The sequence below is a fragment of the Cyprinus carpio genome, chromosome B11, assembly GCF_018340385.1.
Source record: "Cyprinus carpio isolate SPL01 chromosome B11, ASM1834038v1, whole genome shotgun sequence".
NCBI lineage: Eukaryota > Metazoa > Chordata > Actinopteri > Cypriniformes > Cyprinidae > Cyprinus > Cyprinus carpio.
Window position 1 is genome coordinate 3,331,039 of NC_056607.1, and position 11,808 is coordinate 3,342,846.

General features: G+C 40.1%; 2 protein-coding genes across 2 annotated transcripts; one reads left to right on the forward strand and one right to left on the reverse strand.

Moving 5' to 3' along the window:
• The first annotated feature begins 20 nt into the window (after positions 1 to 20).
• Positions 21 to 3,373, forward strand: LOC122138789 (UPF0449 protein C19orf25 homolog). Its single transcript, XM_042733407.1, has 2 exons — positions 21 to 372; positions 1,579 to 3,373. Exons 1-2 carry the CDS (start codon positions 231 to 233, stop codon positions 1,761 to 1,763), a joined length of 327 nt encoding a protein of 108 aa, XP_042589341.1. The 5' UTR covers positions 21 to 230; the 3' UTR covers positions 1,764 to 3,373.
• Positions 3,130 to 11,771, reverse strand: LOC122138785 (adenomatous polyposis coli protein 2-like). The gene is made up of 6 exons (XM_042733363.1): positions 11,692 to 11,771; positions 11,430 to 11,569; positions 11,017 to 11,094; positions 10,739 to 10,855; positions 10,386 to 10,600; positions 3,130 to 10,303 (listed from the first exon to the last, which is right to left on the reverse strand). The coding sequence occupies exons 1-6, from the start codon at positions 11,738 to 11,740 to the stop codon at positions 4,741 to 4,743; spliced, it is 6,162 nt and encodes a 2,053-aa protein (XP_042589297.1). The 5' UTR covers positions 11,741 to 11,771; the 3' UTR covers positions 3,130 to 4,740.
• Positions 11,772 to 11,808: the final 37 nt, after the last annotated feature.

Sequence of the window (11,808 nt, forward strand, 5' to 3'; positions counted from 1 at the left end):
GTTTTACTCCGAGTCGAAAGACGGCGACAGTCTCATCATCATCATCCAGAAGAATCGTCCTCTGACGTGTCCGCTCTGTAGCTCAAACAGTTTACATGTGAAATATGTTCAGTCTTTACTTGTTGAGATTGTTTCTCAGTGTACAGTATGCCCATCAACATGAACACTAATGCTTTATAAACGTCACATCCTTGTTGTTTAAAATTGGAGCTGGTGCGTCTCCAAACAGGATGAATTTTGGTTCCAAAAGCAAGAAGCGGATGGTTCTGCCATCCAGACCGGATCCGCCGACCGTGGAGCAGATCACGGAGGACGTGAACCGAGCCTGTCCCGGCGATCCGGTGTTCACTGTTTCACACGATTCTGCTGAAGGTACCGTTACCGGACAGACGAGGATATCTAAGCACTTTGACTTAAAACACCCGCTCGTTTAAGCACAAATACAGCGCTTGCTGTTTCATGCAGCAATTCAGGGAAATTAACATATCTGAAAAATAAGTTATTGTAATCCATTCTTTTTAAGACACTTAACATAAAAAAAAATTAAGTCGCGAATGTAGATGAACAGTTGACATATAATAAAGTCAGTATAATACTTAGCTAGTATAAGATTTGTTCACATGGGGTAAAATAGGGAAAGATTCCTCCCTTAACAACAATGTGCATTTGTTACATTGAAAATATTTTCAGATATAAGTTGAGCAAGTGCATGATGACACACACACACAAAAAGAAATAATAATAATAATAATAATAATAATAATAATAATAATAATAATAATAAAACACCATACGTTCAAGTCTGTACGAATACAACAAACTCAAGCAGGAACACGAGCCAAACTAAAAGGTCAAAATATCCATCATGATTAATATCGTACAATGGATATCAGTGAATGTAACTTACCCAAAACAACCTTACAGCAGTTCATAATTATTCTATGTTTTGGACGAATTTGTGGCTATTTTTTTTTTTTTTTTTTCTCCATTATTCCATTCGTAGGTTTTTGTACAGTCTGCTTACTCCACAAGGTTAGACGTGGTGCTTTATTTTCTAACAAATCGCATCATAAAAATTCATATAAAATGGGCATCTCATAAAATGGCTACATTTTCATCAGGAACTACACTGTGGTGCAGAACTGCAAGTTGTCATTAAGTATTGTCAGTCTCTAATATATGACGAGGAGCATATAGAGAACGTTTTGCCTCTATTTAAACATTTTTTTTTGTCCTTTTTCTAGTGTTTGTTTACCTGGTAATGTTAATCCAATTCATCATTTCGTTGGTAACTTGAAGTTCTGTTCTTTTGTGTGTTGTGTTTTTTCACTCACCTGGTCATTTTACTCCCATACAGACAGAATGATATTAAGTTTTCTGTTTTTTAAGCCCATGTCTTAGTTACTTGTTTCAAATGGCAATTTTTTAATAACAGTGGAGTAATTAGTGATTACATGTATTATTTAGTCTTGGCCAACTTCTTTGCTACTGCTAGCAATGTTGGACATGGATTTTGGCTTTTTAGCTAGTGTGGCACCTTTACATGCGTAATGGTAATATTTGGCCTTGAATTTTCAGATCTGAAAGCCAGTTCCAGCAGCAGCGAAGTGGAGGTGAGATACCTGCAGAGCAGACGCTACATAGAGCTGCATGAGCGATTGCAAGAGGAACGTGGCAATCTTGCACGGCGGAGAGACGAGCTGCGTGTGGCTGGGGAGTCTTTGGAGCACAGCGTGATGGAGGTGAAGAGGAGCGCGCTGTGACAACTGTCTTGTAGCTTTCGAACTTGAAATTTGCTCATTCAGTAGCTGATGACTAAGCATGGCACTTAAATTTCCATGGAAGAGCCTTTCCTCTTGCTAAGCTGCTGTTAGCATTTAGGTTCAATGTCATCATAACAACTCTCTAAATGTGCCACTTGGACACTTTTGACATTTTCAATTTATGTTTGTGATATTCCTGGATGATTAGTTTTTTTTATTAAATCTGCTTTGTCAATGTTAATGTGTTGTGTGTGTTCAGTACTGTGTAAGTGCAGTCCATTCCATAACTTGTGCAGTCTAAATGTATTTTTAATTTTTTAATGTAATTTTCACAATCCAAGCTTTCTTGAGTTTATTGATGACTGGAATTGTTCAGGGTAGACTGTATATATTATATATGTATATATTCATCACAGTGACATTTTCATATGTGTTAAAGTGGAGATAAATAGCCTAAGGCACTAATTATCCATACAAAAATCCTTAATAATTTAAAAACGTAAAGATCCCACAGCTTGTGATTTCTGAGGCTTTCGTGCATTGGTTCTCAAGCTGTACAAAAAAACTCAAACAAGTAGCACCAAGTCTGAATTCATTAACTGGTTAATTAACTCACTAAATTAACCGATTGTGTTAAATTTGATACAGTGTCAACATAGCAAGAAACTTCCAACTTTTTAGTTACTGAACATAAATCTCATGTAGGTTTATGTATTAAAGACAGCAGTCTAGTTAATTACAAAAACTTAAGGCAAAATGATGGCTTAATTAAAGTAAGGCTATTTTATGATATATGACGTTACCTAATGATAATTTAAACACTGCTTAAAACTAGACTTGTGGTAGTTGGTGGTTTCCCTTAGATTTGGGGTGATAGGTGGCCTTTTATAATGATGAAATGGTTTTCCACATTTAAAAAATAAAAATAAATGTGAACCATTGCAGTCAGTGTTGCCAAGTCTGCAGGAATTTGGCTTTTAAATTGTTTTCTATTTGACTAAAATGTTTGTATTAAAATGTTGTATAAAAATTATGAAACTGCTAGAATTTAAGTTTTGTGAAGGAGGAGCACTGAGAAACTTTGTTATTGTGCTCCTTTATGAAAGCAGATTGTGTTTATGATTACTAGTATATACTGTAGTGGTTTTCATATTGATATTGTTATTGGCACGTAACACTGACTGTAAAATATGTATTACAGGTACGGAGTGGCATATTTGAAGTTTTGTTATTTGTGATAGGGTCGTTAGACTAGTTTGGGCTGTTTTTGATTGGCCTTTGGGATAGTGTTGTTATGCAGACCTGGCAATTCTGAAGATAGCCAGAAGGTATCTACTATTGAATAAATTACTTCCACTCAGATAAAGTAAGGACACAGGTTTTATGAGAATGTTTATTTGAGGACCCCCCCAACCCTTGGCCAACCCCACATTCTTTCAAACAACATTCTGAACCCAATTCATAATTTGATAAGACCTATGCATAAAATGTTCCCCTTTATGTCAATTTGAATTTAGCATTGCATCATATTGCTTTATCCTGACCACCACTGGTAAGGGTCATTACAACATTACACTGAGCTCTGTTACAGGTCAATTTCATTATCTTCAGAGAAAGTCTTTAATGTGGGAACACCAGTTGGTATCGGCACTCACAGTCACAGCACATTTGAAATACATTGTAATTCTCTGTATCATTCTCAGAATTTGTGAAACTTTACTTTTAGGAGAGAATGCATGTTTTCTGACTAAAAGAGACTAATTGAGTGAAGCTGCTATATTACAGTTAAAACTAAGCCCATGTAAATACTGCACCTCACCAAAAAAAGACAAACACTTTTTGTGCTGACTAATTGGCCATAGTGAAACCTATATGTCTACAATATTTGCTTGTGTAGCTGCAGTTTTGGCAGTAGGCTTTGGTTGAATGGAAGCCATTTTTAACATTCTACAGCAGTCTGTTAGAATTCAGCCCAAGTTACTGTAAATGGCAAGTATATATCTCAATCCACACAGTTGCTACTCATTAGCTTGCTTTTAAATACTTAAAGCATAACGTGACTCTACCCAAAATGACATTATGAAAGCATTCAGTAAGCAAGAGTATGTACAGCCACTTAATTGTTTTACATACATTTGCTGAACACTCAACAATTACAACAATCTTATATTCAAAAATGCAAATATGTGGGTAGAGATTCATGGTTGTACTTACAGTCTGTCATTTTCAATGAAAAAAGAAATTGCAAAGTCAACATCACGTGTTTACAGTGGATAATTGAGTATTTAGCATGCTATTTGTAGCAATGGCAGGATTACATTTTGCCTTCTGGGAAGCATTTGACTACAGTTGTATATCAGTATTTACAACATTTACCACTAAATATCCATGACGATTACACAGACATTTTGTGCAGATTTTACGTATTGTAGCTATATTTTCCTGCAGTAATAATAAATGAAGGCAAGAGGCTGTTTAACCTGTCTGTGTGGCATAAAGGCATGTGCATACATGGTTCTCATACGAGAGTACAACAGTCTTTTCCAGTTTGCAGGTGGCACACGGTCTTCTAAAGTATTTGTCACTGTTGTTCGAAGAATAGTTTGCATATTGTTCTAAATGTAGGCCATAATTTTTAGCTGTGGATAACACACTTCTGAGACAGTCTTTGTCATGTGTGATTAATTGTCCAAGTAGCACAAGCAATGATTAATATCACTATACAAAAGTATAAAAAAAGGATATAGGCTACCCTTATTTGTGGTGGGGTTAGGTTAATGTTGTGAATCCAGTGAGATTCTATACTACATGGGCAATTGTTCACATCCAGATTGTAATTTTTTAAATAGGTAAAACTTCTGATGCACTGGCAAGCACAAGACTCATTAAATATCCGAGGTAAAGAGAACCGTATCCATCACCACCTGAGTTTTTTACAGGAGCATAGTACTTTGTCAACCTTGGAACAGTGGACTGATTATGCTTCATGTTTTTCCCCCGTCTTCTCTGGCATTGTCTGTGGAGAGCTGCAGACCATGGGGCTGGGGATGTAGTTGAAAGGTGTAACCCTGACAGCTTTACTGGGTGAGCTCTGTCGGAAATGGCCCACACCACCACTGTGGGTACTTTCCACTGACTGAAAGGTGGAGGTTGATGCTGTGCTATAGGTTTTTAGAGATCCATCCGAATCCCCATCTTGGAGGGTATTCCCAAAGGCCATGCTTATTTTCCTGGGGAGGGCCATTTTTGTGACCTCCTCAGTAATGCCAATAACTTTTTCAATCGTGGGAGAGGTGCTTGAATTTGTTTTGTTGGCTGAGTATTCCTCAGTTTGAACAGTTGCATCACTTGTTTTCCGTGATGCTAGAATAATAGTAGGCAGTTTTCCTGGTAGCGCTGAAGGCATCTGTTTGGTGCCCTCAGGTGAAGGCAACAAGGGCAGTGCAGTAGGTGGAAGAGTGCTCTTTAATATCTGGGAAACATCCTCATCCCGAATCCTTCGCCATGTCACTTTGTCAGAGTTATGTGATCCAGCTCTCTGTTGCCTCTGATTTGTGTTCCTTTCACTTTTAGCTCGTCCACTTGAGTCAGAGGATGAAGAGCGAAGAGACGAGCGGCTGGTGACACGACTCAAGACATTTATGCTTGGTGAGGAGGAGTATCTTTTGAAGGTATCCTCCCTCTTTTCTCTTGGCTTTGGGCAAGACATATTTCTCTGTGAGGCCCTGCAAGGACTTTCTGAGCTTGTACGTCTAGCTGGGCGTTTCACAGTGGCGTCCCTATCTTTAGAGGTGGCTCTTGATGGAGCCATGCCCTGTCCGAGTACCCCCTGTTCCTGCACTTGTCTTTGTCCTTGAGTCACAGGCATTCTTCTTGGACACTGAACTGCTTCCTTCAGCTCTTGACAACGAGAAGAACATAAGAAAACTGCTGGGGCCCCTGGAACTGCTCTTCGGGGTGAGGCATGCTGTGATGCTGGGACAGAACGTGAAGAAGCATCACGTCTTGAGACTTTTGACGACTCTTTGATGAATGTCAGTTGTCTGAGAAAGCCATTACGATCTGATTCACCACTACTTGAATGAGTAGATGCCATGCGAACCAAATCCATTCGATTTGCTGATAGGATTCTTTTCCCTGACATTTGCATATTTTGTCTGCTGACGCTAGTGGGCTGGTTGGTAACTAAAGGTGAAATGTTTCTTGTTTGCCTTGATGGATTCTGCATGAATGGTATTCTGACAGGGGATTTCTGTGTTTTCCTGTCTATAGGAGACTTCGAGATCTGATTGGTGTTTGAAGTGCTTCCTCTTTTGTCTGTTGGACTGCATGGTGCTGATGCCACCTTCTCTGGACCTTGTTTAATGGTTTGGGTTGGGGAGGTTACTTTCTTCTGAGGATGCCTGGAAGGTGTTGAACTTTGAGATGATCCTGAAGATGAGCTCTTTGGTATCCTGGCAGGTGGTGTTGAGCTTCTTTTGGGCAATGACAACTGCGTGGAGTCCATGGGGTGGCCCAGTCTGTGAAGGCTTCTTGACCTGTGTTGAGCCAGATCTGGATTTTTAGGGGCATCTGCTTTCTGTGTCACTTTTTTAGGTGGTGGCCTTTGAGAGAGGGTTGTCTCCTTCTTGGGCGTGTATATCACTGTTCTACCCCTGAAGACCACAGGCAAGTTTGGAACAGGTTTACGAGGGGCAAAATCAAGTGGTTTATTAGCCTTTTTGTCATCTTTGTATACCTTCTTCTCTTTAGGAGTAAAGCTTGATCCAGACATAAATGACAGAACTGATTCAGACTCTGATGAGGGTTCTTGGGACTTTGAAGCTTGTAACTTGGTTATGATTGTATTAGCTCCTTCTTGTATTGCTCTCCATTCAACACTGTTGAGATCAGAGTCTTTGTCTGATGCCATTTCATCAGAATCTAGGTAATTTTCAGGGCTCCACTCTATTGCTTTCTGAAGAGTAGCTTTCTGTTTGTGCTTTTTATCAGCTTTCTTTTTTCTGGCAGCCTGCTTTTTCTTGTGTTGAGGCATTGCAGATGTTATGCATTTTATCAAAAGATCATCTTCTGAATCCATGCTGACTGAGCTTGGCGAGCTGTTCTCTTCAAACTGGTTACGTTCTTGCTGTGATTTTGGAGGGCACTGGGGTTTGGATGTAATATTATGTTTATTCCTTATCCACGTATGCTGAGGTTTTCCATTATGTTCCTCAAATTCTGCATCACTCAAAGAGCTAAGGGAGGAACTCAAAGAGTAACATGGAGGTGCTTCTTCTAAAATTAGGTTTTGCTTGATTCTGTGAAAACCCTTTTGGCGGGACTGGCAACTGTTGACTTGATCTTGTATATTAGTATTGCGTATTACATTAGTCTTGCGTGATTCATAATGTTGTTTCTGTCCCGTCCTATTCATCAGTCCATCCTGTCTGTCCATTTTATGGCAGATGGCCACTTCCGTAGTTGTTGGGTGATGCCTAGACTGAAAGGCTAAAGTGTTTTCCTGTGCATGACTCAGAGAGCATGTTTTCTGATTTTGGTACACCTCTGTGTTTTGTTTTCTTATAGGAATATCCAACTGTGGCATGCTTTTTGACAGATTCTGTCCTTGTTTTTGAATTTGTCGAACTGGAGATTGGCTTTGAATCCTTAGCTGTGTCATTTTTGCTGCCATCTCTTTACTCTGTATAAGTAATCTCTGAGTGGGTACCATATGTCTGATTGTCTTGTTGAGTTGGTTTGTGACTATGTGAGACTGACATGTCATTTTAGTTGGTTTTTGGAAGCGAGAGAACATGCGTAGGTCTTCAATTCTCTTTGCTTCAATGTCAATCAGCTCTTGTGTCTCTTTGTTTCTTCGCCAGTCTTTTATTCCTTTAGTTCTGAGTGGATACTGGAGAGTTTCATCGCTCAAGGAAGTGGTGCTTGAGTAATTGATGGGCGTACCTTCAGCAGAGTCAGTGTAAGAGGAATCATCATGATAGATTTCTTTTGAAGACATTCCAAGCTTTTGTCCAGTACACATTTGATTGTTTTTGTTCTGCAGCACCATATACACTGGTAATTGCACAGATTTTCGACTCTGCATGTTGAGAACTTGGTTTGAGAGGTTGGGCATCACAGTTGGCCTTACCTTCTTAAACCTGGAAGGCATGGCAGAATTAATGCACTCTTTCAGAATTTCTATGTCATCGTCTGAGTTGCCTTCACTATACTGGTCTTGGTCATCCATGTCCTCTTCCTTTTCAGAATCCTCTGGATCATTGTCTTGCTGGTTTAGCAAAGGAGTAAGTTTGAGCTCCACATCTTTCTGGACATAGTGTTCATGCAGAGGGAGGGCACTCAGACTAGAGGCACATGAGAAATTCTCAATTGGTTTTTCCACTGTGAAATAGATCATTGTGTCCAAATCTGGAGGTAGGTTAAACCTTTCTTTAAAGTCTGCAATTTCCATAAATTTGCGCAAACTGTTTTCCCACTGGCTTCCTACACCACTAAGATTCTGTGTTTCTGGTCCACTTGATTCTGCACAGCATGGAGTTTTGCTGCGACTTGGAGGCATTGTTTGTCCTGGGCTGTCTGGTAAGTCACTGGGGCTAACAGTACCACTTATCATTTCACTACATGGATCACTCTGAATAGAGCTGGCAATTGAAGGAGATTCAAAGCTGCCAAGTGAGCTTACTGAACTACAGCGGCTCATTACAAGAGGTGTTTCATGAATGTAGTTTTCTGAAGAGCTGGATGGTGTCCTGTCCTCAAGAATTACTGGAGACACTCCTCTAAGGAACCTCTTCTCATTTTTGATTGTACTGGGGATCTCAGTTGGATCAGAGCTGCTGATTTTCTGATCAGTTAATAATAACTGACTGTCACTCAAGTCATCAAGTGTCTCATCCTCTTCATCTTTTCTCTCAACATTCACATCTTCCACTTCTATGATTTCTAAAGAGGAGTCACTTTCCAGCTCATTTTCAGTCTGACTCTGTCCATCAAGAGCTCCATCGCCAGAAGACAGAGAAGAAAGAGAACTGCAGCGAGAGAAGCATATTGGAGTGTTCTCTACAGAATACTTCTGAGGGGTCTCCAGCTGTCCTATTGTGGGGCTTCTTGCAGAGCATATTGGGGAAAATTTGCTAATACTACCTCCAGTCATCACTGTTGGAACCCAAGCTTGCCTGCGCATTGCTTGAGCTGCCTGAACATTAATTGCAGTTTTTGCAATGCCAAACTTGGCAACACTCTGGATCAGTGGAACATGCTGATAGGAGGGAGACAACTTGACAGTTGGTATACTAGCATCCGAAGACACCTTGGTTGAAACTGATGCAGGTGTGGATATAAAAGGCTCTTGGCTTTTGTCTGTATCGGTGGAACCTGAATCTGGCAAAATAGCATCTTTGTTTGTCTCAAAATCTCTTTCAGGGATCTCATTTTGACACATGACTCTTGAAATATGTACACCACTGTTGACTGGATCCTCGTAAGTTACCTTAAGGTCAAGCTTATTAGGACGTCGTTGTTCTGTTGGTTTTGCTGAGGTATGAGTCTGGTCCTGACTGCCACAATAGCCATCGCTGGTGCTGCCACTGTTAAGGCTGTCATTGGATAAACTCGAGTTGGCTGTTTTAAGATGTAGGAAGGCATGTGCTCTGCTGAAACGCTCTTTAGGTGAAAAAGAGCTGGTGTCAGAAAGATGACAAGGGGAACAGGAAATGGCTCGTGCCTCGTGAAGCTCATCTGGCCCATAATTCCAGTCCACAAAATGATCTTCTGAGCTGAAGCTGAAGCTGTCCTCTGAGGATGTATGCATGGTGATGTCTTCCACCAGTTTGTCAATTTTAGCCACAGTGTTGGTGATCTTCTTGGCTAATTTCTCAGCTGCCACAGTCACTTCATCATCAGGGGGTTGTGACCTTTTATTTTCAGTTTGAAAGGTTTCAACGTCTTGTTCAGGCTCCCCCTCTCGCTTACGGGGCTGGGTATTAAGGAAGTTAGAATTGTTCAAGAACATGGAGAGCATGGAGAAGGTTCCAGTATCCAAGCTGGTTGATACATTAGGTGCCTCATCATCATCAAAACAACCAGAATCTGAGGCATAGTCTTTTGCTAAGCTCTCAATGTGCCTCAAAGGTTTGTTTATACTTTGATGCTTGAAACTTTGCTTCTCGATTGAATCAAATGTTTCTGCCAGATGCTTCGCATCTAACTCGGCCTCTAATGCTTTCTGCTTCCTCATGTAGAGGGATGGCATGCAGGATCCAGGCGATATAACAGCAGTATCTTTATATTTAAGTGGACGATTTGTGAGGAGGTTTCGCAGAGCTGCAGCACTTCCCATGGCTATCATTTTGTGCTTTGAATGGATGAGATTGCGCAGCATGCTTACAGCTCCCAGATCCCACAGCAGTTCCTGGTCTTTTGGACTTCGTGCAGACAGGTTCCAGAGGGTTCCACATGCATTACTCACAATAGTCAAACTGTGAGATCGCAAGTGCTGCAGCAGTTTCTGAAGGCAGTTATGATCCCTGAGGATTTGCCTGAATTAGGAAAACAGAATTTAAGTGATGTGATGGAAACTTTGATCTCTGCTTAACTTGTGAATGTGAATAAACATGATACCTGTAGTCATCTCGGGTAGCAATAAGGCTGGACACATTACGCAGGATACCTCCACCACTCTCAATAATGGCCAGTGAGTTGGTTTGGCATCGATAAGTCAAAGTGCTAACCAAAAAGCCAAGAGCACCATCAACAGAGCAAATTGCCACCTTATTCTCAGTGCTGTGTGCTGACAGATTCCACAGTGCACTGAGCACACTCTTTAAAGTGGATTCCTGTGGGGAAGACCAGACCATGTAAAAATACCTTTCTGAGTGGTATTGAAGCACAAATATCACCAATTTAAAGGGCAAATCACTAATTTTCAGTTTTACTGAATGTAAGAAATGAATGACAGAAATTTTTGATTGTACCTTTGTAGCCTGCAGTGCGCAAGTCATAAGTGCTGACACACTGCCGACATCTCTTAAAGCCCTCTTGCTGTTGATATCAGCACGCCATGACAAGTTTCTCAGTATACTTGACACTACCTAAAAGTAATGACATATCACAGAGCTGTTGTGGGCCAAATAATTACAAATGAGAGAAGCATATAAAAATGTACTATTAAAATGAGCTGTTGCATAATATTTCTCATCCTAGAAGTTAATAAAGGTGTGACGGTTTGCTGTATGAAAAGTAGGTTATGTACCTGCTGTAATTCCTCACTATCAGATGCAAGCTGTGCAACAATGGCTTGAAGACAGTTTTTCTTTGAGCAAAGTGCAGCCTGTTAAATTTAATAAAGAGCATTTTGTCAACATCACAAGAAGGCACAATATTGCATTTGTAAGTTGTACATTTGCCTGGCACTGTATGTATGCATTATTAACCGTTAGTATTATAATTACAGTGCAAAATGAACTGTTACCAAAGATAAAATACGTGTTTTGTTTAATTATATGACAATAGTTACATTTATACATACTTCATTAAAAATATTAATGGCCAGTTTGGACACTGATTACATTATTGTAAAGGAATGAGATGAGATGACTGTACAAATAGCAATGTCTTTAATTTTTACACGAATCCACACTTGTATGCAATAACTTCAAAATTTACCTTATTTACCACATCTCCATATGTAAGATTTGTGAGTGCCATTCCTGCGTAACGCCGGAGGGCCATATTGATTGGCTCATTTTGCATGCCATACAGTTCTTGGTCCAGCTGTATTAGCTCTGCAATGGCTTGCAGTCCCCCTAAAAGATGCACAAACAAGCTTCTTCATTGTGTTTTCACCTCAATGTATTAACAACTTATTTACAACTACAGCATACACTCTTTGCTCTTTGGTCTATTTAGAGAAAATGTATTCAAGCACCTAGTTCATTCATCGCCCTGCGGTACTCTTCCTCAAAGGATAACTTCATTATTGCACACAAAACCCCTCACACATTTGGATACACACTCTCAGGGATTAATTCTGTGGATATCAAAG

Bases quoted from the DNA above. Each gene is read 5' to 3' on its own strand.
- LOC122138789 (XM_042733407.1), top strand. From the start codon at position 231: ATGAATTTTGGTTCCAAAAGCAAGAAGCGGATGGTTCTGCCATCCAGA. The intron at 373-1,578 runs GTACCGTTACCG...TTGAATTTTCAG, and splicing joins TTCACACGATTCTGCTGAAG to ATCTGAAAGCCAGTTCCAGC.
- LOC122138785 (XM_042733363.1), bottom strand. From the start codon at position 11,740: ATGAAGTTATCCTTTGAGGAAGAGTACCGCAGGGCGATGAATGAACTA. The intron at 11,095-11,429 runs GTAAATTTTGAA...TAAATTTAACAG, and splicing joins ATGGAGATGTGGTAAATAAG to GCTGCACTTTGCTCAAAGAA. The intron at 10,601-10,738 runs GTACAATCAAAA...TCTTCCCCACAG, and splicing joins GCGCACTGCAGGCTACAAAG to GAATCCACTTTAAAGAGTGT.